At 47.8% G+C, this 27,330-nt stretch overlaps 1 protein-coding gene across 1 annotated transcript; it reads left to right on the top strand.

Moving 5' to 3' along the window:
• The first annotated feature begins 1,596 nt into the window (after window positions 1-1,596).
• SPARC (secreted protein acidic and cysteine rich) lies at window positions 1,597-27,330 on the top strand. The gene is made up of 10 exons (XM_031666557.1): window positions 1,597-1,707; window positions 12,346-12,415; window positions 13,898-13,960; window positions 15,344-15,431; window positions 16,867-16,988; window positions 18,793-18,913; window positions 21,147-21,280; window positions 22,240-22,388; window positions 24,524-24,672; window positions 25,161-27,330. Exons 2-10 carry the CDS (start codon window positions 12,359-12,361, stop codon window positions 25,187-25,189), a joined length of 912 nt encoding a protein of 303 aa, XP_031522417.1. The 5' UTR covers window positions 1,597-1,707; window positions 12,346-12,358; the 3' UTR covers window positions 25,190-27,330.

The following is a 27,330-nucleotide window of genomic DNA, read 5'->3' as shown; positions in this document are numbered from 1 at the left end:
GAAGTGTATCATGAGAGTGTTCTCTGCCTTCTCCCTTTCCATGGTATTCAAACCCAACCCATGCTTCAAGGTCCACCTCTTTCAGGAATCCACCAATCTGAAGCCCTGGGATAAGCCTTAGAGTCTGTACCACTCGTGTAAGTGGGTGTATATGTAAGTGGGTGTATATGTAAGGAACAACCTTTCAGCAAGATCCAAAGCTCCTTGAGTAGTGAGTTATCTCAATTGGTTGATCATTCACAGTCAGTTACAGATTGAATTCCTTGTTGTACTCTTTTTCCCTTCTCAGTTCGGCACTTAACTAGTCTAAAAAAATTAAAAAACAACTTAAGAAACCACAAAGCTAAGCTGGGTGCGGTGGCTCACACCTGTAATCCTAGCACTTTGGGAGGCCAAGGCATTTGGATTGCCTGAGCTCAGGAGTTCGAGACCAGCCTGGGCAACATGATGAAACCCCATTGCTACTAAAAATACAATAAATTAGCTGGGTATGGTGGCATGTGCACCTGTAATCCCAGCTACTCTGGAGGCTGAGGCACGAGGATTGCTTGAACCCGGGAGGCAGAGGTTGCAGTGAGCCGAGATCATGCCACCGCACTTCAGCCTGGGCGACAGAGTGAGACTCTGTCTCAAAAAAACAAAACAAAACCAGAAACCACAAACCTTTTTGAGGACAAGGCCAGGTATTAATTCGCATGCCTCCCAGAGTGTTAGGCACAAAATCAATATTCAGCCAAGACCTGTTTCACTGAGCAGTTCATATACAACAGGAGTGACCCAAGTTGAAACGTAGAATCAGCCCGCTCATACCACTTTTTGCCAGGTGATCATAGGCAAGTTACTTAGCCTCTATGTTTCCTTATTATTAAAATGGTCATAATTGCAATGTCTAAGATAAGGGGTTGCTGGGAAGATTATTAAGTCCTCAGTAAACCTTGGCTATTGTTACTCTTATGATTATCATCAATATCATCAGTTACCTTATCTGTTCAATATTGGTGGCACAGGTCCACCAGTTAGATGTCTAATCCCTTACGTGCCTATCAGTGGTACAAGTGGAGTTTGAGTGGGACTTTTTTTTTTTTAAGACCAGTTCCAAATCATCAAGGATGATACCACTAGTAGCAGCTTGTCTTGTCTGTACAGTGGCAAGTCCTGGCCTTGCCTTTGTGGCAAATACAAGCCCCTTGAATTGCTTCGCCCTTCTCAGCATTGCCTAATATTAGGGAGTACTCCTGTGAAGCTCACTGGTTAGAAGATCAAGACACTTGCGCCTGGTTCTGCCCCTGGGGGCCATTGGGTAATTCCTTGCACTCTCCAGGCCTCACTTGCCCTCTGAACAAGAAAGAGGCTGTTCTGGGTGATCCCTCCAGGCCTGTCCAGCCCTGGCACTCCGTGAGTCGGTTTAGGCAGCAGCCCCGGAACAGATGAGGCAGGCAGGGTTGGGGCGTTTGGTCAGGACAGCCCACCGCAAAAAGAGGAGGAAAGAAATGAAAGACAGAGACAGCTTTGGCTGTGGGAGAAGGAGGAGGTTGGGGGAAGGAGGAGACAGGAGGAGGAGGGACCGCGGGGTGGAGGGGAGATAGACCCAGCCCAGAGCTCTGAGTGGTTTCCTGTTGCCTGTCTCTAAACCCCTCCACATTCCTGCAGACCTTCAGACTGCCCGGAGAGCGCGCTCTGCCTGCCGCCTGCCTGCCTGCCACTGAGGTATGTGACCCCCGCCCAGCCTTTCCCTTCTATAGTTGCACCAACCCCAACACCCTAGTTCACACCGTCAGCTCATGTGCAAGGGAGGGAAGCTCTGCTGAGGATGCACCTCTCCTCCCGGCTCCATCACGGTTCCCCTTAAGAGCATGGTCCTCGGTCCTGTCTGCCTGTTGCTTTTCAGAAGGTGGACTCACTGTGTAACTTTGTCTTCCCTTATAGGTTTACAGGAAATAATCTCACTATGTCTTCAGGGGAGCATTTCTCACTCTCTGTTTCTCCCTGTGTCTGTCTCTCTGGTTTCGGAGGCTGCCCGCCTGTCCTCTTTGCTCCCTTTGCAAATGTGGCAGCTTCCTCCTTTCCTGGGAATCTGATCCCATCACAGCTGCCACAGGGACCTGGCCAGCAACCGGAGTCTGTCCTCCTGTTCCTTATTCCAGGAGAAGAAACCTCCTAGACTTGGATGTTGGTCAGGGGCTCGGTTTTCCAAAAGGGACTTTGCACGAACAATCATTTGATCTCCGAAAGGCAAAGGGGGAGGCTTCATCATTAATCCCCACCTCTGGGAAGCCTTCTGTTTTCCTCTGATTCTCCTCACTCCCAAACACCACCTTCCGTCCCCCCACATACACAAACTCCGGTGCCGTTCTGCCTGAAATTCTGCTAGGTGTTGCTCCTGTCCTGAGTTCCCTGGGATGGTAAACACAGGCAGTAGCCCTTAGTTTATCTAGATCTGAAGAACCCAGACATCAGATATCATCAAGCAAGACATGGGTGTGGTGGGAGGTGGAGTGTGCTGGGGGGGAGATGTTCTCAGAAGGGGGAAAGGGGGAAGGGAAGAGGGAGAGATTTCCAGGGTCCCCTTCCGTACTCCACCCAAGGCTGGTGTCCAGCCTGTCAGGGTGTCAGGTCTTTGTCAGACAAACTCACTACCTTTCTTCACTGCCACTGGCTCCACGAACTGGCTGTCATGTGGACTTTTTTAGGGAAAGGGACTCCAAGGACTCCAAGGGCAAGGGGGCGCTGGGTTGAGTTATGTGTTCCAGGAATCCCAGTCTGCCCAAAAGGGAACAGAGAGGCATGCATTTTCCTCAGGAAAGGACAGCATTTTTTTCATTAGAGAAAATGTTTTCGCTAGTAATGCTTTAGAGTTAAATTTCTGTATGCCCCAAGTGCTGGTGGTTTAGTGAGAAGCAAAGCAGACGTAGGACACAGGCTTCAGGCATGCATTTTATGTGTGATCTTAGGTAAGTGTTTCACCTGGATTTCGCTTCTCCATCTGTAAAGAAAGAAGGCTGAAACTGAAGGCTCTTTGAGGTGCTTTGTGTCCTCTAAAATATTCAAAGGAAGATTTCTTAACCAGGGTCTATGGAGTGGTCTTTGAATGGGCCTCAAGCCATCTGTAAGCCCCTAAAAATTGTATGCACTGTGTGTGTGTGTGTCTGTGTGTGTGTGTGTGTGTGAGAGAGAGAGAGACAGAGAGACAGAGAGACAGAGAGAGACAGAGAGAGAGAGAGAATGAATATGGGTGCTCACGACTTTCAGCTTTAAGATATTCTCAAATGGATTAGAGGGCATGACGTGGGGATGGAGTGAGGACTGGTAACAAACGTGTGTATTTCCCTTTTAAAAAGGGAGTGGTTGAGGAAAGAGAGAGTTAACTCGCAGCTATCAGCTGCCACATCGACAAAGCCTAGAGCAAAGAGGGGGAGGGAGGGGAAGAAGGGGGTTGCCTGGAGAAGGAATCAACTTTTGAAACTTTCTCCAAGTCCCACCCACCAGAAGGCTCTTCTCTGCCTGACTCACTCTCCCAGGAATGCGAGTTGCCACGGTAACCTTTTTTTCAGGGTCTCTGCCTGCTGGCTGGGAGGGGACGCTCAGAACCCTCCAAGAACATCAGTCTGAACGTACCCCACCCCCAAATTCAAGGACTGCAGCAAATTTTAGGCCCTGCCCTTGTGATCTCTCAGGATTCCGGGGAAGCCTTGGGCCATGATAATCTCCTTGCAAGGGTGTCTGAAGACTTGGGTTTTAGCTCTGGCTGTGCCCTGAAGGTACCATTTGGCCTTGAACTAATACTTCTTTCTGGGCCCCATTCCCTCTACAGTTAAAGAACAGTAACAGCAGCCACCTCTAGAGGGTAGATAGTGTGTGGAAGAAATGGGATAATGCCCAGGGAAGCACAAATTGTGGCGTTCCCTCATAATGCAAAGGGTTTCAGAACTGATGGATTAATGGCATCCAAAGACCTGGTGAAATCATTCTCAGCTTTTTTTTTTACTTTTTTTTTTTCCTGGCAGCTCCATTATCTTGGGGTTCACGTAGAACTTCCCTTTACTAGAAGTGCTGACAGGAAAAAGTTTAAAATCATAATATTGTTTACCTTCATTTTGATTTGGGGACCTTCTTGTGTATTTCCCAAGACTGTTGTGCCCTCTATGTAGGAAAAGCATTGGCCAAGGGTACAAAAAAAAAAAGAAAAAGTGTGTTCTGACTCACAGTGCCTGACATCGGGAAAGACATTTCCTCTCTTGAGGCTGCAGTTTCCCAATCTGTTAAATAGAGGTTCTAAGCTAGATGATCTCCCAGGCACCCTTCTAACTCTAAAGTAAACCTAAATCCCAGATACAGTGTTTATTCAAAGGAATAGTTGGCCTGCATTTCTAACACCCCCTTACTGCACCCCCAGTTGAAAAGAAAACAAGAAAGGATGGGCTAGGGGATCTTGGGTTACATAATCATCATGCTGTAATCCTTATCCATCTGTAGAGATTTGTCAACCAATAGTGTGACTGGGGTTTGCTATTCATGAGAACAGCTTTCCTTGCTGAAAACAAGCTATAAATAAGAAAGAATGGTGAAGGAAAGGAAAAGGCTGAGGATGTGAGGTAAACAGTAGAATATTTGGCTTTTGAAGTCATTTAGGTAGGTAGATAAATATGCAGAGATAAACAGGGACAGGTACAAACCCATAGGGCTGAAGAGCATAAACAGTGATTTCATCAACAGGCACCCACTGGCTCAGCTAAAAATAAGTGCCTCATTACAGGAGCAGACACAGAAAGTCATTCACTCACATACTTCTTCCTGGATGACACTGATTTACAAACAAGGTCCAGGAATATATCTTAATGAATGTGAAAATTCTGATCCTCGCCTATTACAGGCTGAAACACACAGATGCTCAGTCAGGCTCTATGTAACTTACACAGACATGCCATCAGGTGTACAAACACACACCACCACTTGTAGTCACACATGGATGGATGGATGTGCACAGTCAAACATTATATGGATCATGACAATGAGACAGAAGTGCAACCTACATATATCACTCTGTGTCTCAGAGAGAGAAAAACTGAGGCTCAGGAAGAGAAAATAATTCACTGGAGGTCACATAGCAAGCTGGAGTCTGAGCCAAACTTCCAGGTGTTTGGACCATTTAGATGTTCACCTTGCCTTCCCCCAATCCCCATTTGTTCAGTTTGGAAACACAGTCATGCACACAAGTCCTGTAGATACTAAGTGGTGAGCAGCACTTTGTCTCTCCCCTTGGCTGGCCTGCAGTGCCTATTCCAGCCCACATGGCTTTGTCATTAGGCCCAAAGGCCCTGCGCGATGTGCCTGTAGGTGGCTGACTGCTTGCTTCTAGCTGGCTCCCTCCCAAACGTCAGTCTCAAATGAAAGAAGAGAAAACCGGCCTTGGGCTTTCAGCAACCCTGAGGACCTTGTTTCTATAGCACAGAAACTGATGCCTCCCTCTCTCCTTCCCTCCCTCCCTCCCAACCCCAATACTGAACCCAGGGACAGCTGGACTCTGCAAGGCCAGGGCCAGCAAGTAGTGACTTGACAGAATTATTTAGAAAAACAGCCTCTCCTCAGCTGGCAGCTTAGACAGGAAATCATCTCTGCTCTCACCCATCAAGCTAAGAGGTTGTTGTCTGTAAGGAAAACATGAACATAGACAACAATTGTTTTCAGAGCTGGTTTCTTTCAGAAACTTGGTATTAACTTCTCTCATTTGGGGATCCCCCTGGGTCATCTTGTGTTAGTCATGGCATTAGGATTTCAGACCTATCAGATTAAAAAAGCAAAGCAAACATCTGGATGTTTTTGACAATCTAGAAGTTTGGCTCAGACACCAGCTTGCCGTATGACCTCCAGAGAGGTATTTTCCTTCTCTAAGCCTCAATTTCTCTATCTCTACAATAAGAGACATCACATAGAGGTTTCATGTGGCCTGACAACATCACTAATCCATTGGTAGTGGCTGTCAGAAGAACTGTGTTCAGGATTCTGATGCCTCTCTAGGCTTTAGGGGAAGAGGTCAGGCGATTGATTAGTAATGTCTGCCACATGTGCAGGAGAGGTAGGTGGAGGCCACGTGTTTGCCACATATGCCACATATTTGCTATCTTCGGGATCTCGGAGGCCTTTCCAGATGCAACAGCCTGGACACTTTGACGTTATTTCTCCCCCTTTCATTTGTGGTCACCACGATGCAACAGCGGTCCCCTAGAGGGAGCCAAGGAGGAAGCCCGAAGCTCCACCCCAGCCTCTGCTAGCCACAGTGAAACGTGGCACCTCAGATGTCTTTATGGAATCTCAGGCTGATTCTGGCCCCAAACTCTGGAGCATCTCTGAGCTGCCCCAGAAGCTCTCCAGTCCTAAGTTTTAGCTGCCACACCTTAAAAGTTTCCTTTAGCTTCTTCTCTTCCAACAGGAAATAGAAGTGGAAGCAGGGAGTCAAGGGGCAAGTGGAGAGAGGTAATGCTCTAAAAAGCTTCTGCCTAAGTTGTTCCAGAAAATCAGAGCTGAAAAGAACCTAAGGGACCACCTTGCCCAAGGGTTCCACACTGTGTTCCTAGGAGAAACTACAGATATTCCAATGTATCTTAAGGAATGTCCCTGTGTGTAGAACTCCCTGTCCTCAGTTCCACTCCATTTTTAGCTGCTTTTCTTTTTTGTGGATTTTTTTGAGAGGGAGTTTCACTCTTGTTGCCGAGGCCAGAGTACAGTGGCCAATGGCGCAATCTTGGCTCACTGGAACTTCCACCTCCTGGGTTCAAGTGATTCTCCTGCTTCAGCCTCCCGAATAGCTGGGATTACAGGTGCCTGCCACCACGCCCAGCTAATTTTTTTGTATTTTTAGTAGAAACGGGGTTTCATCATGTTGGCCAGGCTGGTCTCGAACTCCTGACCTCAGGTGATCCAACTGCCTCGGCCTCCCAAAGTGCTGGGATTACAGGCATGAGCCACCGTGCCCAGCCTGCTCTTGTTTTTTAATTTCACACTTATTGATTAAATAGATAATAGTCATTCATATGTTTCAATACATGCTAAAAGATTTCAGCTGTTTGAAATATCGGACTCTGAGGAAGACTTCATTGAAATAAAGGATTTTCTGGCTTACATAATTTTGAGCACTGACCTTAAACAGACAAGCTGGGGGTGTTAGCTCTGGAGGGCAGAGGAGACTCCCCTAAGTTCGTACAGTTAGCTGGGAGACATGCTGACTTGCTCTCAGCTCTCCTGACTTCCACGTCATGAGGCCACCTCTGAGCTGCTATGTCTGTTCCCGGGGGTGTGAGCAGGAGCACCATTGTAGCCGCATGTGGCCACCTTTCTGGCCTGCCTGGCTTGGTCCCCACGTCAGCAGAGCCCAAGCTCCTTCTGAGTCCCAACTCCCTGGAGGGCCTGGCTCCTGGCTTCCTTTATTAGCCTCTAGACTTGTTTTCCTCACTTTGGGCTTGTTTACCAGCAACATGTGTTTTTGAAGCCCTTGTTTCCAAGCCAAATAGTGAGAGTGAGATGCTTGGCTGGTATCAGCTGCCCGAGTAAGAGGCCAGCCCTGGGCCTGGTCTTCGTCACTGTATCCTCTGGAGGCTGGACTTATGCAGACCAACAGGGGCAATATGTCCTTTGTTCCACCCAAACACCCCTTTCTCCCTGGGCTTATGAAGCACTGGAATTTTGCACTGAATTCTTTCGGGGGATGGAGATTCTGGGATCCTCAGACTTTAAGATGTTTTTCCCAGCGACGACATTGCTTAACTCTTTATTTGGATTCTCTTGTGTAAATCACCGATGAGCCTTTCAAGATTGGTATGTTGTTTCCATTTTACACAGTGGGGAACAAATTGAGGCCCCAAGAGGTAAAGTTGGTTTCTAAAGGTCATACAATTGCTAAGTGGCAGAGCCAGGATTTGAACCTATATAGACTCCAGAGCCCATGAGCTTACCTTTATGCTGTACTGCCTCATAGTTTATTACCACTCTGTCTACCATGGTAGCCACTAGCCACTTTATATTTAAGTTGATTGAAATAGATGGGCATGGTGGCTCATGCCTGTAATCCCACCTCTTTGGGAGGCTGAGGCAGGCAGATCGCTTGAGGTCAGGAGTTTGAGACCAGCCTGGGCAACATAGTGAAACCCCATCTCTATCAAAAAAATAGAAAAATTAGCTGGGTATAGTCACATGTGCCTCTGGTCTCAGCTACTCAAGAGGCTGAAGTGGGAGAATCGCTTGAGCCTGGGAGGCAGAGGTTGCAATGAGCTGAGACTGCGCCAACTGCACTCCAGTCTGCGTGACAGAGGGAGACCCTGTCTCAAAAAAAAAGATGTTTTCCACTATTCTCTATTGCAGTATTTCAACAAGGTCTGGGTTAAGTAAGATTTTTAGGACTGTCCTCAGTCCTTTTGTATAAAATTTTAAAATTAAAAAATTAGTTAAAATGAAATACAATTTAAAACTCAGTTCTTCATTTGCGCTGGCAACATTTCAAGCATTCAATAATCACTTGTAACCAGTAGCTATCATAGTGGACCGTGTAGATATAGAATATATTCATCATCTTGGGAAGTCCTGTTGGGTTGCATTACTCCATAAGTTCTTTCCACCCAAATAAGATTTAAAGATGGCAACTCAGTTTCTTTGCTTCACATTCTAAGAGTCTATCATTCTGAGACCCACAGTGCATGATTCTATGATTCTGAGGTATCCCCCCTATTCTAACGTTCAGTGGCTTTTTAGCATCCAAGGAGAGCCCAAAGGAGGCCCTTTATGTTTTGAGGGACAAACCTGGGGGCTGGCTGTACTTTTCCATCCTCGGAGTCCTTCCAGAGAGAGAAGTGACCTCAGCTTCAGGTCCTGCTGGCAGCCAAGGACGGATTTTCAGCAGTCTCCAGAGCAAATAAAGGCAAAAGGAAGGGACTCAATGTACGGAACAGGAGGCAGTGAGTGGCGGCCGGGAGGGGGCTAAGACTGTCTGCATTTGATGGCTACCAAGCCAAGGGAAATATGCCTCCTCTTCCTCCCCTGGCCCTGGGCATTTTCCTTCCCAGGAACTCAGGCCAGTTCAAGACCCAACTGAGCCCCATTCAGGTGACCACCTGGGAGTGGGTAACTGCTAAGGGAAATAGTGTGCAGAGGTAGAGACATGCCAGTGGTGGGGTAGGGTTGCATGGGTCCTCACCCTAGTCCTGCCACTCACTCACTGCTATCGGCTGTTGGCAGGTTTCTCCTTTCCTCTAGGCCTTGGTCTTCTCATCTGTACTATTGGGCAGAAAGATGTGGCTTGAGTCCCCAGTGGGATGCTGGATTATGAAAACACCCTGAAAATGATAAATGTATGCATCATCACAGACTAAAGAAATACAAAAGAGGATGTTTTCATTTAATATTGGTCATTTATATGAAGGGAATTTAAATTTTCACCAGGCACACTACACCTAGGTTTGATTGGCAAAGGATCACAGCTGGTAAGTTCTGAATACTGGGGTTCGACACTGTGCTCTGACCTTGCTGGGGTGACTGTTATACTCCATTAGCTTTGCAGGATGGACCCAGGCCTCTTTGGTCAGTGGTGGTTTAGAGAGCCTCAGAGAGGTATCCTGTGGGAAGCAGGGAGTATGGCTGTGCATCTGGAATAGTTCAGCCGCTTCCCTTCCCTCCCATCTCATCATCTGGGGGAAAAGCGCTCTGGGACTGGTGGTGTAGCACTGGGTACTGGGCAGGACCCAAATTTTGTGTTTGTTTTTACAGTTTTCTTCCAAAACTTTGAGGGAGTATTCCAAGATTTTGCATTCTGTTCTTAACAGTCTCTCTGTATTTCTCCCTCACTCCCACCTGTCTGAGCATAATTCCTATCAGGCTCACCCCAACTCCATGAGCGAGAACGCTTGCCTATTTGGAGAGGGCCTGAATGTTGCATGACTTTGGACAAGTGCTTCCTCCCTCTCAACCTCAGACTCCCCATTAGGACTGTGGGACTAAGAACCCTTCCATGACTGTCTGCCTCCTTCCCAGCATTGTCAGAAGGCTCTAGGAGACAGTGTTATGTGACAGTGCTTTAGAAACTATGAAGCAGCACTGTAAGACTTAGAGTTATTTTTCTCTTCTGGCTGCAACAGCAGGGATGAGGGTGGCAAGGGAGGGTGAGTGTGCAGCTGGAAAAGGAATTCAGGAAGATGGGGAGGCAGGATAGACGGAAGAGCTGCCCAGCGAAACCTTCCCCTGGTCACAGGGAAGCATGGTTACACTGCTCATGTGCAGGACACAGACTCAGGGAAATGTCTGTCTTCCTGTCTTTCTAATCTGAAGCTTACTACATTTCCAGTCCTAGCTGGGCTATTTCTTCAATAACATGACTTCCCTGTCATTGTAACTCAGACAGGGTGACTTTGTTTTGTTTTGTTTTAGCTGCCATTTCACTTTGATCCTTCGACTTCAAACTGTCTCAGAAAGTCCTTCCTTGATGTTTTCTTTTCTGTTCCATTTGTCCTGAGCCACATGCAGGAGTTATTTATGTTGCGTCTTCCAAAAGGGGAAGTAAGAAGGGAGATTTTTCCACTTAAGCCTGGGGAACAAGTGAACAACTGTGTGAGGGGAGGAACATTCCACAAGCTGCCTCCAAAGGGAAGACTAGACTCCTCTGGGAGTTGGGGTCATTGTAAAGCAATACCAAACCCCCAGGTCCTTTAAATTTCTGTTAGTTTTATTTCATTCACTCCATGCAATAGGGGGTGAGGTTTTGTGTCTCTTTAATTCCAAGAAAGGACCATTATGAAGTCGGCCCTTCCTCTGCCTGTTTCTGCTTCCCAAATGCTATAGTACAAGTGAAGCCAAATGATCCCAGAGGAGATGATATGTGTCAAGACCAGAATGTTCTTGGGGTGTTTTAAGAGCCTTTTAAGGACCGAGGCTGCCACTTCAAAGTTCACGTAGCCTACCCCTTTCAATTGATAGATGGGGGAACCAAGGTCTAGAGAGACCAAAAGACTTAACCGGTACATCAAGATACTATTGTGGTAGAACAAGAACTCCTGGCATTTAATTTCAAGCTGAGTGTTCTTCTCCATGATGCCAGGTTACCTCCCACCACCATTTGGTCAGTTGAGAAGTCTTGGAAGAATTAAGGGATGATGAGCCTGACAGGGAGGTTTTGGGAGAAAAAAGATGGAAGACATGGCCATTGTTGTTCCTGACTGGAAGACTATGTGTGGGTAGAGAGAGCAAGTTTGTTCTTTGTGGCTGCAGGGGAGGCAGGGTAGACAGATCAGAAGGTTTGAGGGAGGCAGATTTAGATCAGTAAAAGAAAGAACTTTCTAAAGTCACTTAAAAATGAAAAGCCATTTAGTTAGCACAAGAAATGAAGTGTCTCCACCACAGAGCCTCTGTTAGGAATGGCATTTTGGTTTTGAATCCTCAGAGGAGATGCTGCTCCAACATCCCTTATAGTCATGAGAGTATTAGAGTCTAGAGCTTGCCATTTAGAGAATGAGGCCTTAACAGTTACCAGAACAGGGATATTTTCAAGATCTCAACACATCCCCTCTGCAACACATGGAAGCATCTGGATGGTTTCCTTACAGGACTAAAGAACTGCTGTCCCTTCTGGGTAGAATGGAGAAAAATGTGGCCACCCTCAAGTTTCCATGGGTTACATTCCAAGGCTATTGTTCTTTGTTTTAGTATGTGGATCTCATTGTCTCAAACTGGCAAGAACTTGCTGCCTATTAACTTCTCCCACTGCAGAGGGAGTAGGAAGGAGGGGGAGGAGGCTACAGAGAAGGAGGAGGAGAGATTGGGTTTAGGGAAAAAAATAATTTTAGAATATCAGGGATTGAAGGGACCTTGAAGATGGTCTGGTTTGGCATTGCCCAAACTTAGCTAATTAGCCCATCACCTTAGTTGAATCACTTTTTAAAAACTTTAATAAATGTATTATGAAAGCAGATTTTATATCATTACCATAAATGGAAAACTCTGTGTACCTTTGTCATAAATAGAAGGAAACTGTAAAAACAAACACATTAAAAAAAACAAAAACAGCAACTTTATTCAGTTCCAGCTGGATATAATTTCCTGTGGAAGCTCTGAGCTGGAGGCCTGTTCTCTCTGTTAAAAAAGGAGATAGATGAGTATAAAGGAGGAGTTCAAGATATCTTAGCACCAAACTGAGACTTTCTTTTCATATAAGCAGAATTGAAAGAATATTAAATGGAACCAACTTCCTCTCATGTTTTTCACTACCATTTAACTTGTACCATCTAACATTATCTTGCACATATCAGGAATTCAGAAATCTCAATCAGGAAGTCTCACCCTCACTGAACTCTCAATCTCTCCTCCTCATAGGGTTCCCAGCACCATGAGGGCCTGGATCTTCTTTCTCCTTTGCCTGGCCGGGAGGGCCTTGGCAGCCCCTGTAAGTACCTAAATATCATATCTTCTTGTTTTCATTCCTACCACCAGCTCCAGGGGTTCTCAGCCTGCCAGCCCTGGATGCTGAAAGGGAACAGGGACTTCCCCATTTCAAGTTAGTTGTCTTTTTTTTTTTTTTTTTTTTTTTAAGATTTGTTTTTCTTAAGTTAATAAGCTCAGGAGAAAAACTGGGATGAGGACCATTGGGTGATGCTTCAGAGAAGAGAGAGTTCCATGTAATGTTAGCTAAACTTCTTAGTAGTCAGAGCCTCCCAGCAATGAACTAGGATTGCTTTAGAAGGAAATGACCTCTTTGTCATATGAGGAATTCAAGCAGGCAGGAGACGGGATGTGGGGGATTGCTGGTAGGGGTGGTGTTAGAAGAGATTCAAGCTATAGAGAGAGGAACGTGTTGGCTTCTGAAACAGCGAGGGTTGTTTGGTTGTAAGCAACCGTTCAATCTAACTAAATTGTTGGAGGAGGGGAAGATACAGAGGTCGATTATAACATTAAAGGCCTTGGGAGGACTGGAAAAGGGCAAATCTAGGCTTTGGGAGTTAAGAACTAATGGACAGACAGTCTCTGAGATGTTGCTATCTGAATGAATCAACTCCAGCAATTTTCACATCTTGAGAGAATGTGCCAAGAAGATTTTTAAAAATTCAAAAAATGAGAGCCAATCTGGCTGAGCTTGGGTCCTGAGGCAACATCTTGGCCAGGGAAGGGTGGGGCCTCTTGATTGACAGACAGCTTCTCCAAGCATTACATGCAGAGGACAGGAGTAGTTATCAACAGCCCATCTGGAAGCCTTCACCAGGAGAGGAGGAAGAAGCAGGGCAGGCAAAAGGTGCAATTTCTTTCAACCTGTGATCCCCTCATCTTTTCTTCACTAAGAAGTGGGAGTGATGGCAGACTTTGGCAATCTTGATCAGGCTGGTAGATGGAGGCAAAAGTTTCTCAAAGTTGGCTTTAAGTTTTGAAGCAGCCCCAGCCACCTAGGGGCCTCAAAGTTGTGTGTTTTCTTGCTTTCTCCTACTCCAAGTTGAAATGGCAAGAAATATTGCCTAATAATAATAATAATATCAGACTGTGAGGAAGATGATGACATCTGTTAAAATTCACAGTGTCATGCCCTCTGGATGTCAGTTTTCCTATCTGTAAAGTGAGGGAATTGATCTGGATCAGTGATTTTCAGACTTTATAAGAATCAAAGCAGCAGAAATACTTTTCCAAGCTAAATCTTAGGTAGACACCTTGGATATAAAATACATAAAATGAGAGCTGCTTGAGCGTTCCACGGTGCTCACATGACTGGCTCCTTCTTTGTCCTGTCCCTCACCCATGGCAGTCCGTGAGACACAACTTTGGGGATTTCCAGTGAGCTGCTCTCCAAGCCCCCTAGCCTGTATCTCAGGCCACAGGCACTTTGGAGGTGAAGCTGGCCTCATTCCTGACCCCCCTAAACCCTACTTTCTCTTTCCAACAGCAGCAAGAAGCCCTGCCTGATGAGACAGAGGTGGTGGAAGAAACTGTGGCAGAGGTGACCGAGGTATGTGGGCAGTGACCACAGCCCCTTAGCCCCTCTCTACCTGTTTCTGTGCCCTGAGAAATTAGGGCAGGTGCTGTGGGTCTCAGTGCTAGAGTGGGGCATTCATCTCCATGTACACACATAGCATCGATGCAAACCCTGAGTATCCCCCACATCCTGACACACTCCTGAATGCTTCCCAAACCTTCAACAGACCCCTACGTTTGGGGGCCAAGACCTTAAACTTTTTGTTTTTTAAGCTGTGGAACAACTGTTCTTCCATGTTTACCCACAGTTTCCCCAAACGTAAAACAGAGGAGGGCGGGTGCTGTGGCTCATGCCTATAATCTCAGCACTTTGGGAGGCCGAGGCAGGCGAATCACAAGGTCAGGAGTTCGAGACCAGCCTGGCCAACATGGTGAAACCCCATCTCTACTAAAAATACAAAAAAATAGCTGGGCGTGGTGGCGTGTGCCTGTAATCCCAGCTACTCAGGAGGCTGAGATAGGAGAATCGCTTGAACCCGGGAGGCAGAGGTTGCAGTGAGCCAAGATCTCGCCACTGTACTCTAGCCTGGGTGACAGTGCAAGACTCAGTCTCAAAAAATAAAAAATAAAAAAATAAAAACCACACACACACACACAGAGGAAAGGGGAGATGCTTGGGTGTGACTGGCAGGGGTGGAGGCTTGACACCCTCTTGTGAACATAGGTCTCAGTCAAGTCATAGGTCTTAGAAAGTTTATTTTGCCAAGGTTAAGGATGAGCCCATGACACAGCCCCAGGAAGTTCTGAGACATGTGCCCAAGGTAGTCGGGAGTCCGGTTTGCTTCTATACATTTTAGGGAGACATGAGACATCAATCAATATGTCTAAGTTGTACATTGGTTCAGTTCACTAAGGCAAGACAACTTGAGAAGTACGGGCTTCCAGGTTAGAAGAAGATAAGAGACAAATGGTTGCATTCTTTTGAGTCCTTGATCAGCCTTCCCTTGAATACACAATTTAATCTGGCTCAGTGAATCTGCATTTTTACATAAACAATAGGGGAGAGGAAGCAATCAGATAAGCATTTGTCTCAGGTGAGCCTCAGAGGGACGACTGCATAGAATAGGAGGCGGGTTTCTCCTGTGCAGTTCCCAACTTGACTTTTCCCCTTAGCTTACTGATTTTGGGGTCCAAGATATATTTTCCTTTCACGCTCTCTTTCCCTAACACCCCTGGTGGCCTCTAAGGCAGCTCAACAGAATCCCAGGCATACTGCGAAACACAACAGGCCTATAGATTAAATCTGGATTCCTAACCCTGCATTTGTGCTTTCTGTGACCTGGAACCCTTCAGCTACCCTTATGGGTCTGGGATGGGAGTGGGGACCATTTTACCCATTCTTCTCTCTCAATTCCAGGTATCTGTGGGAGCTAATCCTGTCCAGGTGGAAGTAGGAGAATTTGATGACGGTCCAGAGGAAACCGAAGAGGAGGTGGTAGCTGAAAGTACGTCCCTTCCCTGTGACTTGGCACATCCAAGCTGCCCTTGGCTGCCTGGGTCTGGGGCATGAGGACAGCCTACATGAGGCTCCTTCCAGCAGAAATGCAGGGTGGGGTCCTCAGTGGCTATGGAGGAAACACGGCTTTGACTTAATAACTGGGGAACTGTGGCACTCAGTCCCCTGGGATCTGGGCAAGATCGGTTTCCAGGCCATGCATGTGTGTGGTAGGAAGGAGAGTTCTCCAGCTGAAAATGGCCTTTTCCCCTCATAGCTCTTTGCCCTGAGTCCAAAGCTGAGTTTCCCAGTCCCACGGAGGTTGCTGATCACATCAGGTCGCCAAAATCCCCCATTGCTTCTGTCTCAGCCCGTGCCCCACAGAGGAATAGATCTGAGAGAAGAGATCAGGAACTTGCACACTCATAAGCTCATTCTATTTCACACAACCCAAGGAAACGAGGTCCTGAGGAAATGCAATCTGACATAAACCATACCATGCTATCCGTGCGTTAGTGCCCTGGGAGAGAAATGACCTAGGGGCTCTGGCTGCAGCCCTAGGTGCAAGGCATTTGTACCCAAGGGGTTAAAAGCATGGACTTTGGAAGCAGTCCAACCAAGTTTTGAACCTAGGTTTCTCCACGCCAGCTTGCTTAGCATCGCAGAGCCTCAGTTTCTCATCTCTCATATAGGGCTGATGAAGACAGCAGAACCTCATTCCAGGGCTGTCAGAAGGTTTACAGACAAGCTGAGTAGGCATCCACTAAAGGATTATTAAAACACCCAAAATAAAGCATCGCTAGGTAAAGGCCACATTAAGCTCTCATCCTGAGGGGATAGTTAATGGTATTCGATCTAGCTGGGCACAGGGTTTCTGTTGGAACAGAGGGACGTCTACTGAGTCATGTTCCTTCCCGCCTCCACGCCCACCTCATCCGGTGTTTACCAGGCTCTATTGTCTAGCGTGGACCTTGGGGCTTTTCTCCCTTGTCCTTTACAGCTGCTTAAGTCTGTTTTGTTGGGCCTCACCGCTCCCTGGCTCAGTGTCAACAGCTGACTTTCTAAGCCATTCTAGAAAGCCTATTCTGGAATCCAGAAAAGCCTCACTGTGATTGTTCAGTGGAGACCCAGGAACACAATGGTTGCTTCAATCTTCGGGAAAGTCATATGGCATCTAGTGTTTTTGGGTCCCAGACTGAGCCTCCAGCCCCCCAAAAGGGCCTGACTTCTATCTCGAGCTAAACCTCTAATCCCCAGCTGAACCAGCTGCTCCCCTAAATGCTGACTGCAAGGCTCAGTGTAAGAGCAGGCAGGACTCAGGGCCGCCCAAAGTCCAGAGTAGGGGCCACAGCCAAGGACTGTCAGCCCTGAGATCTGTCCAGGTAGGATGGGGGTAGATGTGCTAGTCCAGGTGATGCTGATTCCCTTGTTTTTCTGCCCTACAGACCCTTGCCAGAACCACCACTGCAAACACGGCAAGGTGTGCGAGCTGGATGAGAACAACACCCCCATGTGTGTGTGCCAGGACCCCACCAGCTGCCCAGCCCCCATTGGCGAGTTTGAGAAGGTGAGGGCTGAGAGACAGGGGCGGGGGTAGGGATTGGGCACTTTGGAATACAGGATGTCTGCTCAGGAAACTGTCGGCTTGGTGGTTCTATGGGGGCAGCGCCAGTCTCAGAAGTCCCCTTACTAGACCTAGTCCCAGCAGGAAAGAGGGGATGAGTCAGAGTGCTCTGCCTGGCACTGGATCTTTCCAGCAACCAGCAAGACTTTAACAGCACCAACAGGTTCCAAGTCCTATGCCAGACTCTAGAGCTAAGAGTATAAGAGCATCAGCAAAGAATCAGGTCCAAAAATACAGGTTCTGGGGCCAAACCGAAGGCTGACTTCAAACCTCATCTCCATCACTTGTTAACTGTGAGATTTCAGCTAAGTTGCCAAACTTTTTCAGGTCTCAGTTTTCTCATGTCCAAAGAGAAGATAAAAATAGTCCTTAACTCATAGAAGTGTTGTGGACATGTACCAGAAAATGCTTGGTACATAACAAGTATCCAATAAATGCTACTTATTTTTAAATTATTTCTCAAATATGTCCCTTCTCTCCAATAGGACCCATCCCTCCATCCATCCATCCATCCATCCAAGTAAATATTTTTTGAGTGCCTGCTCCTGCCCACCATCATGCAAGTGGCAGTCTCTCTCATGGCAGCAAATCTGGGGCCAGCATTGTTCCTATAGCCTCCCATCTGGCTTCTCCCTCTTCAGTTTCTCCAGAGACTACATAGCCTCTGGGCTCCACATTTTAATATCATTGTTAACATTTTCCTCCTCCTCACCCTTCCCCACTCCCAATGCCCAGTCACCAGTGCCCATCAGTTCTCCCTCTGCAGTGACATATAAGCTATACTAAGCAAGTACAGACAGGATGTTCAACACAGGCTCCCCTCCTCCTAACACAACTACTTACGGCCACTGCCCTCGTCCAGCCCTCAACATCTCTGCTTGGCCACCCCTATGTTCAGAGATTGACTAGGACTCCAGTGGCTCAGCATACAGTTGTACTCACAGCTAAGGTTTAGTACAGCGACATATTCAGGATATACAGCTGGATCGTAAGGGAAAAAGACACAGGCAGAGTCTGGAGGAATCTGGGTGAAGACTGACTTACTCCCATGAGGGGTCATCAGAGTGCATTCTTACCCCAGCTACAAAGATGCAACCACATATGAGTGATGTTTCTGTCCAGGGAAGCTCATTAGAGACTCAGCACCCAAAGTTTTAATTGGAGGCTGGTCACATAGGTACCCTTTGCCTAGCATGCACCAGAATTTCACACTTCCAGAAGGAAAGCAGATGTTCAGCATGAACCAGATTGTTTGTACAAACAGTCCAGGCATAGTGAGCCACTCTTATCAGTTAGGGAAATATTTACAACAGTGCAGGGAACTGTTTCCCGGCTAAGTTCCCAGACACCAGCCACAGGCTGACCTTACAAGCAGGCCTTTCTAAGGGTAACAGTTCCAGGCCTGCTATGTTAACTCTTCTTTGAACACTCTTGTTTCTCTCCCATTCCCATCTTTAACTTTCTCTTCAAATATCTTCCAGGATTTTTTTCCCCTGTGTCTTAGACCTGACTCAGTCATGCCTCTGCTCAAAGACCATCGATGGCTCTCAGCCTGGGCTGAGCATTGACCTGGGAACCCAAAGAGTGGATTTGTGTCCCAGCCCTACCACAACCCACTGTATGGCCTCGGGCCAATGACATTCCTTGCTTAACCCTCGATGTTCCCATCTCTGAAATGCACAAGGATAGTGGTATCAGCTAAGGGCTGTGGGAATGAAGGAGGGGGTGCTCTGTGCTTTGCCAACAGGTGTGCAGCAATGACAACAAGACCTTCGACTCTTCCTGCCACTTCTTTGCCACAAAGTGCACCCTGGAGGGCACCAAGAAGGGCCACAAGCTCCACCTGGACTACATCGGGCCTTGCAAATGTGAGTGTCCTTGGGCCCTTCCAGACTCCTGTCTTGGGGAGAGAGCTCTGAGCTGGCACTGATGCTGGCTCTGCCACCCCCATGTTGGGTGATCTTGGGCAAATCTCTTTCCCTTTCTGAGTCTCAGCATCCCCGTTTATAAACTGAGGTAATCGTCTATGAGTCGGCTCCTCTCAACTCTGAGGTCAGGGTACTTTCTGGGGAAGGACTGAGCGACTATGGAAGGTCAGCATCAGGGAGGGTTTCTGGAGTCTCTCACTAGCATTGGAGACAACCGCGTTTCATTTCTCTAACGAGGAAGAAGTTCTTCTCTAAGGCTAACTTGCATCTTTCTTGCTTCAACACTATAAAGCAAAAATGATGTTTGACCTGGGCCTACAAAATATTTTGAAAATATCTGAATTTGAATGCTTTAAAATAAGGGTTATGCCTGTCAGTTTGCTTTGGGCCCTGTTACTCGGTACTGTCATATCATCATCCTTTTACTCCATTACATTCCTATCTGCCCTCTGAAGAGAGAGGATAAGCACCCTCTTCCAGAAACCTGGGAGCCCGTTGTCTGGGGAAGGATGCCAGGGTGCGGTCTGATCTTTGGTCAGTGACCCCAGCTACAGACTCAGTGGGGCCAAGTCCCTTGTTCAGCATCCTCCCTGTCATGGGAGACCTCCAAGACCACACCTGCTCCCACTCCAAGGCAACATCCACACTGTGGGTCTTGTACATTCTGGCCCGATGGCAATGAGGACAGCCACTCACCCACCTCAGGTGCACAGGGTGCAGAAAAGTACGTAGGGGAAACAAAGTTCTCCTCGTGGGGCCCCAGGTGTGAAATTGAGAAGGTACAGAGTAGAGAAGCAGGGTTGGGGGAAGAAGCATGGGTAGGAAGTCCCTGGGCAGTGAGACTAGAGTGCCTGTCTTAAGAAGCCTTTACGAAGTGACTTTGCTTTCCCTGACGCATGTTGCCCACTCACTCCAACTCCTAAGGTTTTTATCACCAGATGTTCTTCTCTCCCAGCTCCCAGCTAATAATGAAGGTGGCCTTACAGAGGGGACTTTCTATGGTCCAGTGATGAGGGAAGAGCAGACCCTAAGCCCCCAGGCGACCACACTGTCCTGGCTGCGGGATGGGGCTCTGACAATGTGGCCTTGAGCAAGTCCCTTCTCTCCATGCTGACCTCTAACAAGTCCAGTACAAAGTGTGAACTTCGGTCAGGTGCGGTGGCTCACACCTGTAATCCCAGCACTTTGGGAGGCCGAGGTGGGCAGATCACAAGGTCAGGAAATCGAGACCATCCTGGCTAACATGGTGAAAACCCGTCTCTACTAAAAATACAAAAACATTAGCTGGACATGATGGCGGACACCTGTAGTCCCAGCTACTGGGGAGGCTGAGACAGGAGAATGGCGTGAACCCGGGAGGCGGAGCTTGCAGTGAGCTGAGATCGCGCCGCTGCACTCCAACCTGGGCAACAGAGCCAGACTCCGTCTCAAAAAAAAAAAAATTAGCTGAGTATGGTGGCACATGCCTGTAGTCCCAGCTACTCAGGAGACTGAGGAGGGAGGATTGGTTGAGCCCAGGAGGCCGAGGCTGCAGTGAGCTGTGATTGTGCCACTGCACTCCAGCCTGGGCAACAGAGTGAGACGCTATCTCAAAAAAAAAAAAAGAAAAGTAAAGAAAAAGAAAAGTGTGGACTTGGATGAAATCTTTGGGTCCGACATTTGTGATTCTAAGTTCCAAAGACCAGGTTGGAATCATTTCTAAGAAGATTCTGGTGGTTACACGTTCCTGATTCCTCTACTCCCCACTCCCTGCCAAGCTGGGCCTGTGGATAGATGTGATCCCTCAGCCTCCCGGCTTCAAACACCTGCCAATGGTTGACATGAACAACATAAGCCATCTCAGCTAGAATCACACCCAAAGCCCAGCACCCAGTAAGGTGCAGGAGCCATCAGGAACCATCTGTTTCCCTGATCTGAGGAGATCAGGCTGAGAAAGCAGCAGCCATGCCTTTGCACAATGCATTTTTAGAGCATTCTTCCCATACATAATCTCCTCTGCTCTTTGTCCTGTGAAGAAACTGTGGCCCAGAAAGGTTGAGCCACTGTGCCAAGGCCACCAATGCAGGTGGTGTGTGTGGGGGCCCTGGGGTGGGGAGCACAGCCCAGGCAGCTGGTTGGCTCTCGGCAGGGAGAGTCAGGGTCTGTGCTGACCACCCCTGTGTTTGGAACCTAGACATCCCCCCTTGCCTGGACTCTGAGCTGACCGAATTCCCCCTGCGCATGCGGGACTGGCTCAAGAACGTCCTGGTCACCCTGTATGAGAGGGATGAAGACAACAACCTCCTGACTGAGAAGCAGAAGCTGCGGGTAAGTGTCGTCTCTGGCCCTGCTGGCCCTGTGCTGGCGAAGATCCAGTCCCATTCCTAGAACTGGGCCCCCAACTGCACGGTGGCATCCTGCTCTGGAGCGTGCATTCACCCCCAAGCACCAGGACACATACTTCTCTTCCCGCCTTTGGAGGCTGGTGGTGCATATTAACATCTTAGATCGCTGAGAAGTCCTGCGGCAGAGACCTGCTCCCTTTGCTTAACTTAGCATTAAACAAAAGAGACACAAACAGCCCTGTTCCTTTTTCCTTTGGAGTCTGTGGATCTTAAACTTTAAAGAGCATACTACGTACCCCAGGATGCTGATAAAATGCAGATTCCTTGGTCCCACCTCAGGCCACTGAAACAGTGTCTCTAAAAAGCAAGGCCTAAAAAGCTGCATTCTAAATACCCCCTAGGTGATTTATGTTTATTTTATTTTTTTGAGGCAAAGTCTCACTCTGTTGCGAGCCTGGAGTGCAGTGGTGCGATCTCGGCTCGCTGCAACCTCCACCTCCCAGGTTCAAGTGATTCTCCTGCCTCAGCCCCCCGAGTAGCTGGGACTACAGGCACGCCACCACGCCTGGGTAATTTTTGTATTTTTAGTAGAGACGGAGTTTCACTATGTTGGTCAGGCTGGTCTCAAAACTATTGACCTCAGGTGATCTGCCTGCCTCAGCCTCCCAAAGTGCTGGGATTACAGGCGTGAGCCAGTGTGCCCGGACTTCTCCAGGTGATTTTGATGTGGGTAGCTCTATGGCGAATTCTTTGAGATCATCCCAGGCTTCTGTTTTTGTGAATGAGATGCTGGTACCCATCTATGACACCTCCTTCCCCTCATTGTGAGCTTTGGTCTAGCTAGTCTCTGCCTGCTCTGGCCTTCTGGCAGGGGTGGGAGGGCCGGACTGGCCCAGACAATCTCCGTGGACCTCTTGTCACACACGATCTCTACTCCCTCAGGTGAAGAAGATCCATGAGAATGAGAAGCGCCTGGAGGCAGGAGACCACCCCGTGGAGCTGCTGGCCCGGGACTTTGAGAAGAACTACAACATGTACATCTTTCCTGTGCACTGGCAGTTCGGCCAGCTGGACCAGCACCCCATTGATGGGTAAGACCCCAGACCCTAGAGTGGACAGAGCCATGACTCCAGGCTGGCAGGTGCGCTAGCTAGGGCCAGAAAGCCTCTCAGCAGCCTATGCTGCTTCTAGCCCTGGCATCCACAGTTTGCCTGGGGATTGGAGCAGAAAGATGAGGCATCTGGAGAAAAGATGTGGACTTGGGAGAAAGAAACCAATAAGACACTCTCATGCTGAGGTGAAAGTCAGTAGGAGCTCAAAATAGCTCCATAATCCTGCAAGTACTAGGCGTGGGTATCTGCATAATGAAGTAGTGTGAGTTAGGAAGGAGTACCAGGCTCCAAGGGGTGGCAGGGGACAAGGTGGTGTCAGCCATATGCTTCCTGTCCTTCAGCAGAACATCCAGAGGCAGTGCAGCCACCTGGTACTGTCTAAGCCCTCTCCTAAGGCCCAGCCCCAACAGGGCGCAACTGACCCTGGAAGTTATCCGAAAAATCCCATCTATTTTGCGAGCCCCCAGTTTGAGGACTCTTGTCCCTTGTCTAAATGAGTTATGAGGCACTTGCAACGGCACTGCAGAACAAGCAGGCAGCTGGTCAGGTAGCAAATGCTTACTGAGTGTGCATTTTGTGCCCGGCACTATTCTAGGCAGCGGATTGAGCAGCAATCAGATCTGGCATGGTCCTTGCCCTTATGGACTCATACTCTGTTCATAACCCTGTCACTACCTTCTGAACTTTTCTTGTGGTGATGAAGTGAGAGCTCCTGCTCAGCATCAGATAGAGCAAGCCACACCTGCACCTTCCCAGAGTTGTTTTTACTTTGTCCTTGGGTTGTGGAAGCAGAGCATCACACACAGCAGAAAGGAAGGGTGCCCTACTCACATACCCAGGGAACCGCCTCTCTAGGGTTTTCACCCCTTGCTCTTTATCCAGCCCGTGTGTCTGGAGTCCGCCAACCCTGCCAGCAATCCCAAGGGCTGGGGTCTCCTGAGCTCTGGGAATCTCCCGGCCACTTCTCTCCCAGGCTCTTGCCATGGCTGGGATCCAACTGAGTCACTCATTGTGGCAGGGAGGGGAAAAGTCGAGGGGGAACATCTGGAGCTCAGGCAAAGCAATTGGATCCCACTGCAACAGAGGGCCTGGAGGGAGGCTTCCAGATGGGGTGCAAGGACTGCACATCTGGGAAAGGGCTCCAGCCTAGGCAAGGGGACCCACTTCTTCCTCCTCCCATCCCAGGGCTGTAGGTGACCTTGCCTGCATCCCTGCCCCTCCCTGGGCCTCGGTTTTCCACCAGTACAATGAAGGGGAGGAGAAGGTTCCTATCAGTTCAAACATTGTGTGACTTCTTTGGTGAGCTGGGTGGGGCTGGGAGGTCTAGAGGTTAAGAAGACAACTGGAGTCATATTGTTCCCTGGAGATCCTTGGCGGGGAGAGTGTTTTAGGGACAAGTAGTTGGGGGCTCTGGGGAACAAAGAAAAAACATTATACACATGCTCTGGAGTCTAAGGCCAGCAGGGAGAATAGGGAGGGAGGACAGTGGGAGAGACATCCAAAGGACCTCCCTCTCAGACATTACAGGATACACAAGTAAAGCTCTATGAAGATGGTTAGAGCTCCCATTAACCCTCACTGCCAATCCCAGTCCCTTTCCGCATTCCTTCCCAGACGGCAGCACTGTCACCAGATTGGTGTATCTTTTTAGACCTTTACTAGGCATTTATAGTTATATAAATGTGTGTCCATAGACAATATACAGGGTTGTGTCATGCCAGATTTTGATCTACCCATAGCAGAAGTGCTGAATTTTGATTTTAAGTTTCTGTGCCCCCAGTTCTCAGCCAATTGGGAAACAGTCAAACACACCAAAAAGACCTTTGTTTTTGAGCCCATGAAACCGTAGAACTGGAAGGGCTGTTAGTAATTACGGCTAACTCCTCCTCTTTGCTGGAAGGAGAAACTGAGGTTCCGAATGGGGCACTGCTGTTCTCTGAGTCTCAGAGCAGTCAGTGGCTGAGCTAGGGGTAGACCTGGGATTCTGGCTTTTTGTCCTGCTTTAAATATCCTTTCCTCCACGCTCTGGGGCAGGCTAACTCCCCGGTTGCCTCCCTAGGCTGGGTGTGGAGCTTTTCCATGCCTCAGGCCCTCTCCTGCCTTCTTCCCTGCAGGTACCTCTCCCACACCGAGCTGGCCCCACTGCGCGCTCCCCTCATCCCCATGGAGCACTGCACCACCCGCTTTTTCGAGACCTGTGACCTGGACAATGACAAGTATATCGCCCTGGATGAGTGGGCCGGCTGCTTCGGCATCAAGCAGAGTGAGTGTCAGAGCAAAGGAGCAAGGGGCATGGGCAGAAGCACTGCTCCCAGGGTTCTGGCTTGTCATCCTCACACTCTCTGATCTCTTGGTCTGTCTGTTGTCTGTCCTCTCTGCCTGTCTCTGCTCTGTCTGCCTATTTGACTCCGGTTTGTTGGGCATCTTCCTGATCCTTCTCTGTCCGTCCGACTGTCTCTCTCTCTTTCCCTTCCTCCAGCGTTAGCACTCACCCTGTGCTAAACACTATTTTGGGAACTGGCAGGCACACAGAGAGGAAACAGGAAGTGTAACTTGGCAGCGTGTGTAAGAGACAGGGAAAGGCCAGAGACAGGGAGAGCGAGGTTCCTCCGTCACTGACTTCCTGGGTGACCTTGGACGGCCACCTAGACCCCTGTCCCTGGGGATGGGTGGGAGTCCACCAACTCCTTGGGAAGTGCGTCATCATCGATACAGCCTTATTTTTAACCCTGATCTTTTCTTGCTTTGCAGAGGATATCGACAAGGATCTTGTGATCTAAATCCACTCCTTCCGCCGTACCGGATTCTCTCTCTTTAACCCTCCCCTTCCTGTTTCCCCCAATGTTTAAAATGTTTGGATGGTTTGTTGTTCTGCCTGGGGACAAGGTGCTAACATAGATTTAAGTGAATACTTTAACGGTGCTAAAAATGAAAATTCTAACCCAAGACATGACATTCTTAGCTGTAACTTAACTATTAAGGCCTTTTCCACACTCATTAATAGTCCCATTTTTCTCTTGCCATTTGTAGCTTTGCCCATTGTCTTATTGGCACATGGGTGGACATGGATCTGCTGGGCTCTGCCTTAAACACACATTGCAGCTTCAACTTTTCTCTCTAGTATTCTGTTTGAAACTAATACTCACCGAGTCAGACTTTGTGTTCATTTCATTTCAGGGTATTGGCTGCCTGTGGGCTTCCCCAGGTGGCCTGAAGGTGGGCAAAGGGAAGTAACAGACACACGATGTTGTCAAGGATGGTTTTGGGACTAGAGGCCCAGTGATGGGAGAGGTCCCTGCAGAACCCACCAACCAGAACGTGGTTTGCCTGAGGCTGTCACTGAGAGAAAGATTCTAGGGCTGTGTTATGAAAATATAGACATTCTCACATAAGCCCAGTTCGTCACCATTTCCTCCTTTACCTTTCAGTGCAGTTTCTTTTCACACTAGGCTGTTGGTTCAAACTTTTGGGAGCATGGACTGTCAGTTCTCTGGGAAGTGGTCAGCGCATCCTGCAGGGCTTCTCCTCCTCTGTCTTTTGGAGAATCAGGGCTCTTCTCAGGGGCTCTGGGGACTGCCAGGCTGTTTCAGCCAGGAAGGCCAAAATCAAGAGTGAGATGTAGAAAGTTGTAAAATAGAAAAAGTGGAGTTGGTGAATTGGTTGTTCTTTCCCCGCATTTGGATGACTGTCATAAGGTTTTTAGCATGTTCCTCCTTTTCTTCATTCTCCCTTTTTTCCTTCTATTAATTAAGAGAAACTTCAAAGTTAATGGGATGGTCGGATCTCACAGGCTGAGAACTCGTTCACCTCCAAGCATTTCATGAAAAAGCTGCTTCTTATTAATCATACGAACTCTCACCATGGTGTGAAGAGTTTCACGAATCTTTCAAAATAAAAAGTAATGACTTAGAAACTGCCTTCCTGGGTGATTTGCATGTGTCTTAGTCTTAGTCACCTTATTATCCTGACACACAAACACATGAGCATACATGTCTACACACGACTACAAAAATGCAAACCTTTGCAAACACATTATTATGCTTTCACACACACACACCTGTACACACACACTGGTATGTTTACACACAGGGAGTGTATGGTTCCTGTAAGCACTAACTTAGCTGTTTTCATTTAATGACCTGTGGTTTAACCCTTTTTATCACTACCACCATTATCAGCACCAGACTGAGCAGCTATGTCCTTTTATTAATCATGGTCGTTTGTTCATTCATTCATTCATTCATTCATTCATTCACAAAATATTTATGATGTACCTACTCTGTACCAGGTCCCATGCCAAGCACTGGAGACACAGTTATGGTAAAGTAGACAAAACATTTGTTCTTTTGGAGCTTAGAGTCCAGAGGAATACATTAAATAATGACACAACAAAATATAAATTGCAAGATGTCACAGGTGCAATAAAGGGAGAGTAGGAGAGACCATGAGTGTGTGTAACAGGAGGACACAGCATTATTCTAGTGCTGTACTGTTCCGTACGGCAGCTACTACCCACGTATAACTTTTTAAGATTTAAATTTAAATTAATGAACATTCAAAATGCAGCTCCCCAATCACACTGGCAACATTTCAAGTGCTTGAGAGTCAGGCATGATCAGTGGTTACCCTATTGAGCAGGTCAGATGTAGAATATTTTCATCATCACAGAAAGTTCTATTGGACAGTGCTCTTCTAGATCATCATTAAGACTACAGAGCACTTTTCAAAGCTCGTGCATGTTCGTATTTTGTGTCATATGTGTCATATTTTGAGCTGGTGTTTTGAGACTCCCCTTAGAGAAACAGACCCAAAAAATGCGCTCAATTGCAGTGGGCCACATACCTGGATCTCCAGATGTCATTTCCCATCTCTTAAGTTATGTTAACATTACTCAAATAATAAAAGCTCCTAAAAAATCAAA

The sequence above is a fragment of the Papio anubis genome, chromosome 5 (genome assembly GCF_008728515.1).
Source record: "Papio anubis isolate 15944 chromosome 5, Panubis1.0, whole genome shotgun sequence".
NCBI classification, from domain to species: domain Eukaryota; kingdom Metazoa; phylum Chordata; class Mammalia; order Primates; family Cercopithecidae; genus Papio; species Papio anubis.
This window is presented reverse-complemented; position numbering and strand designations above follow the sequence as displayed.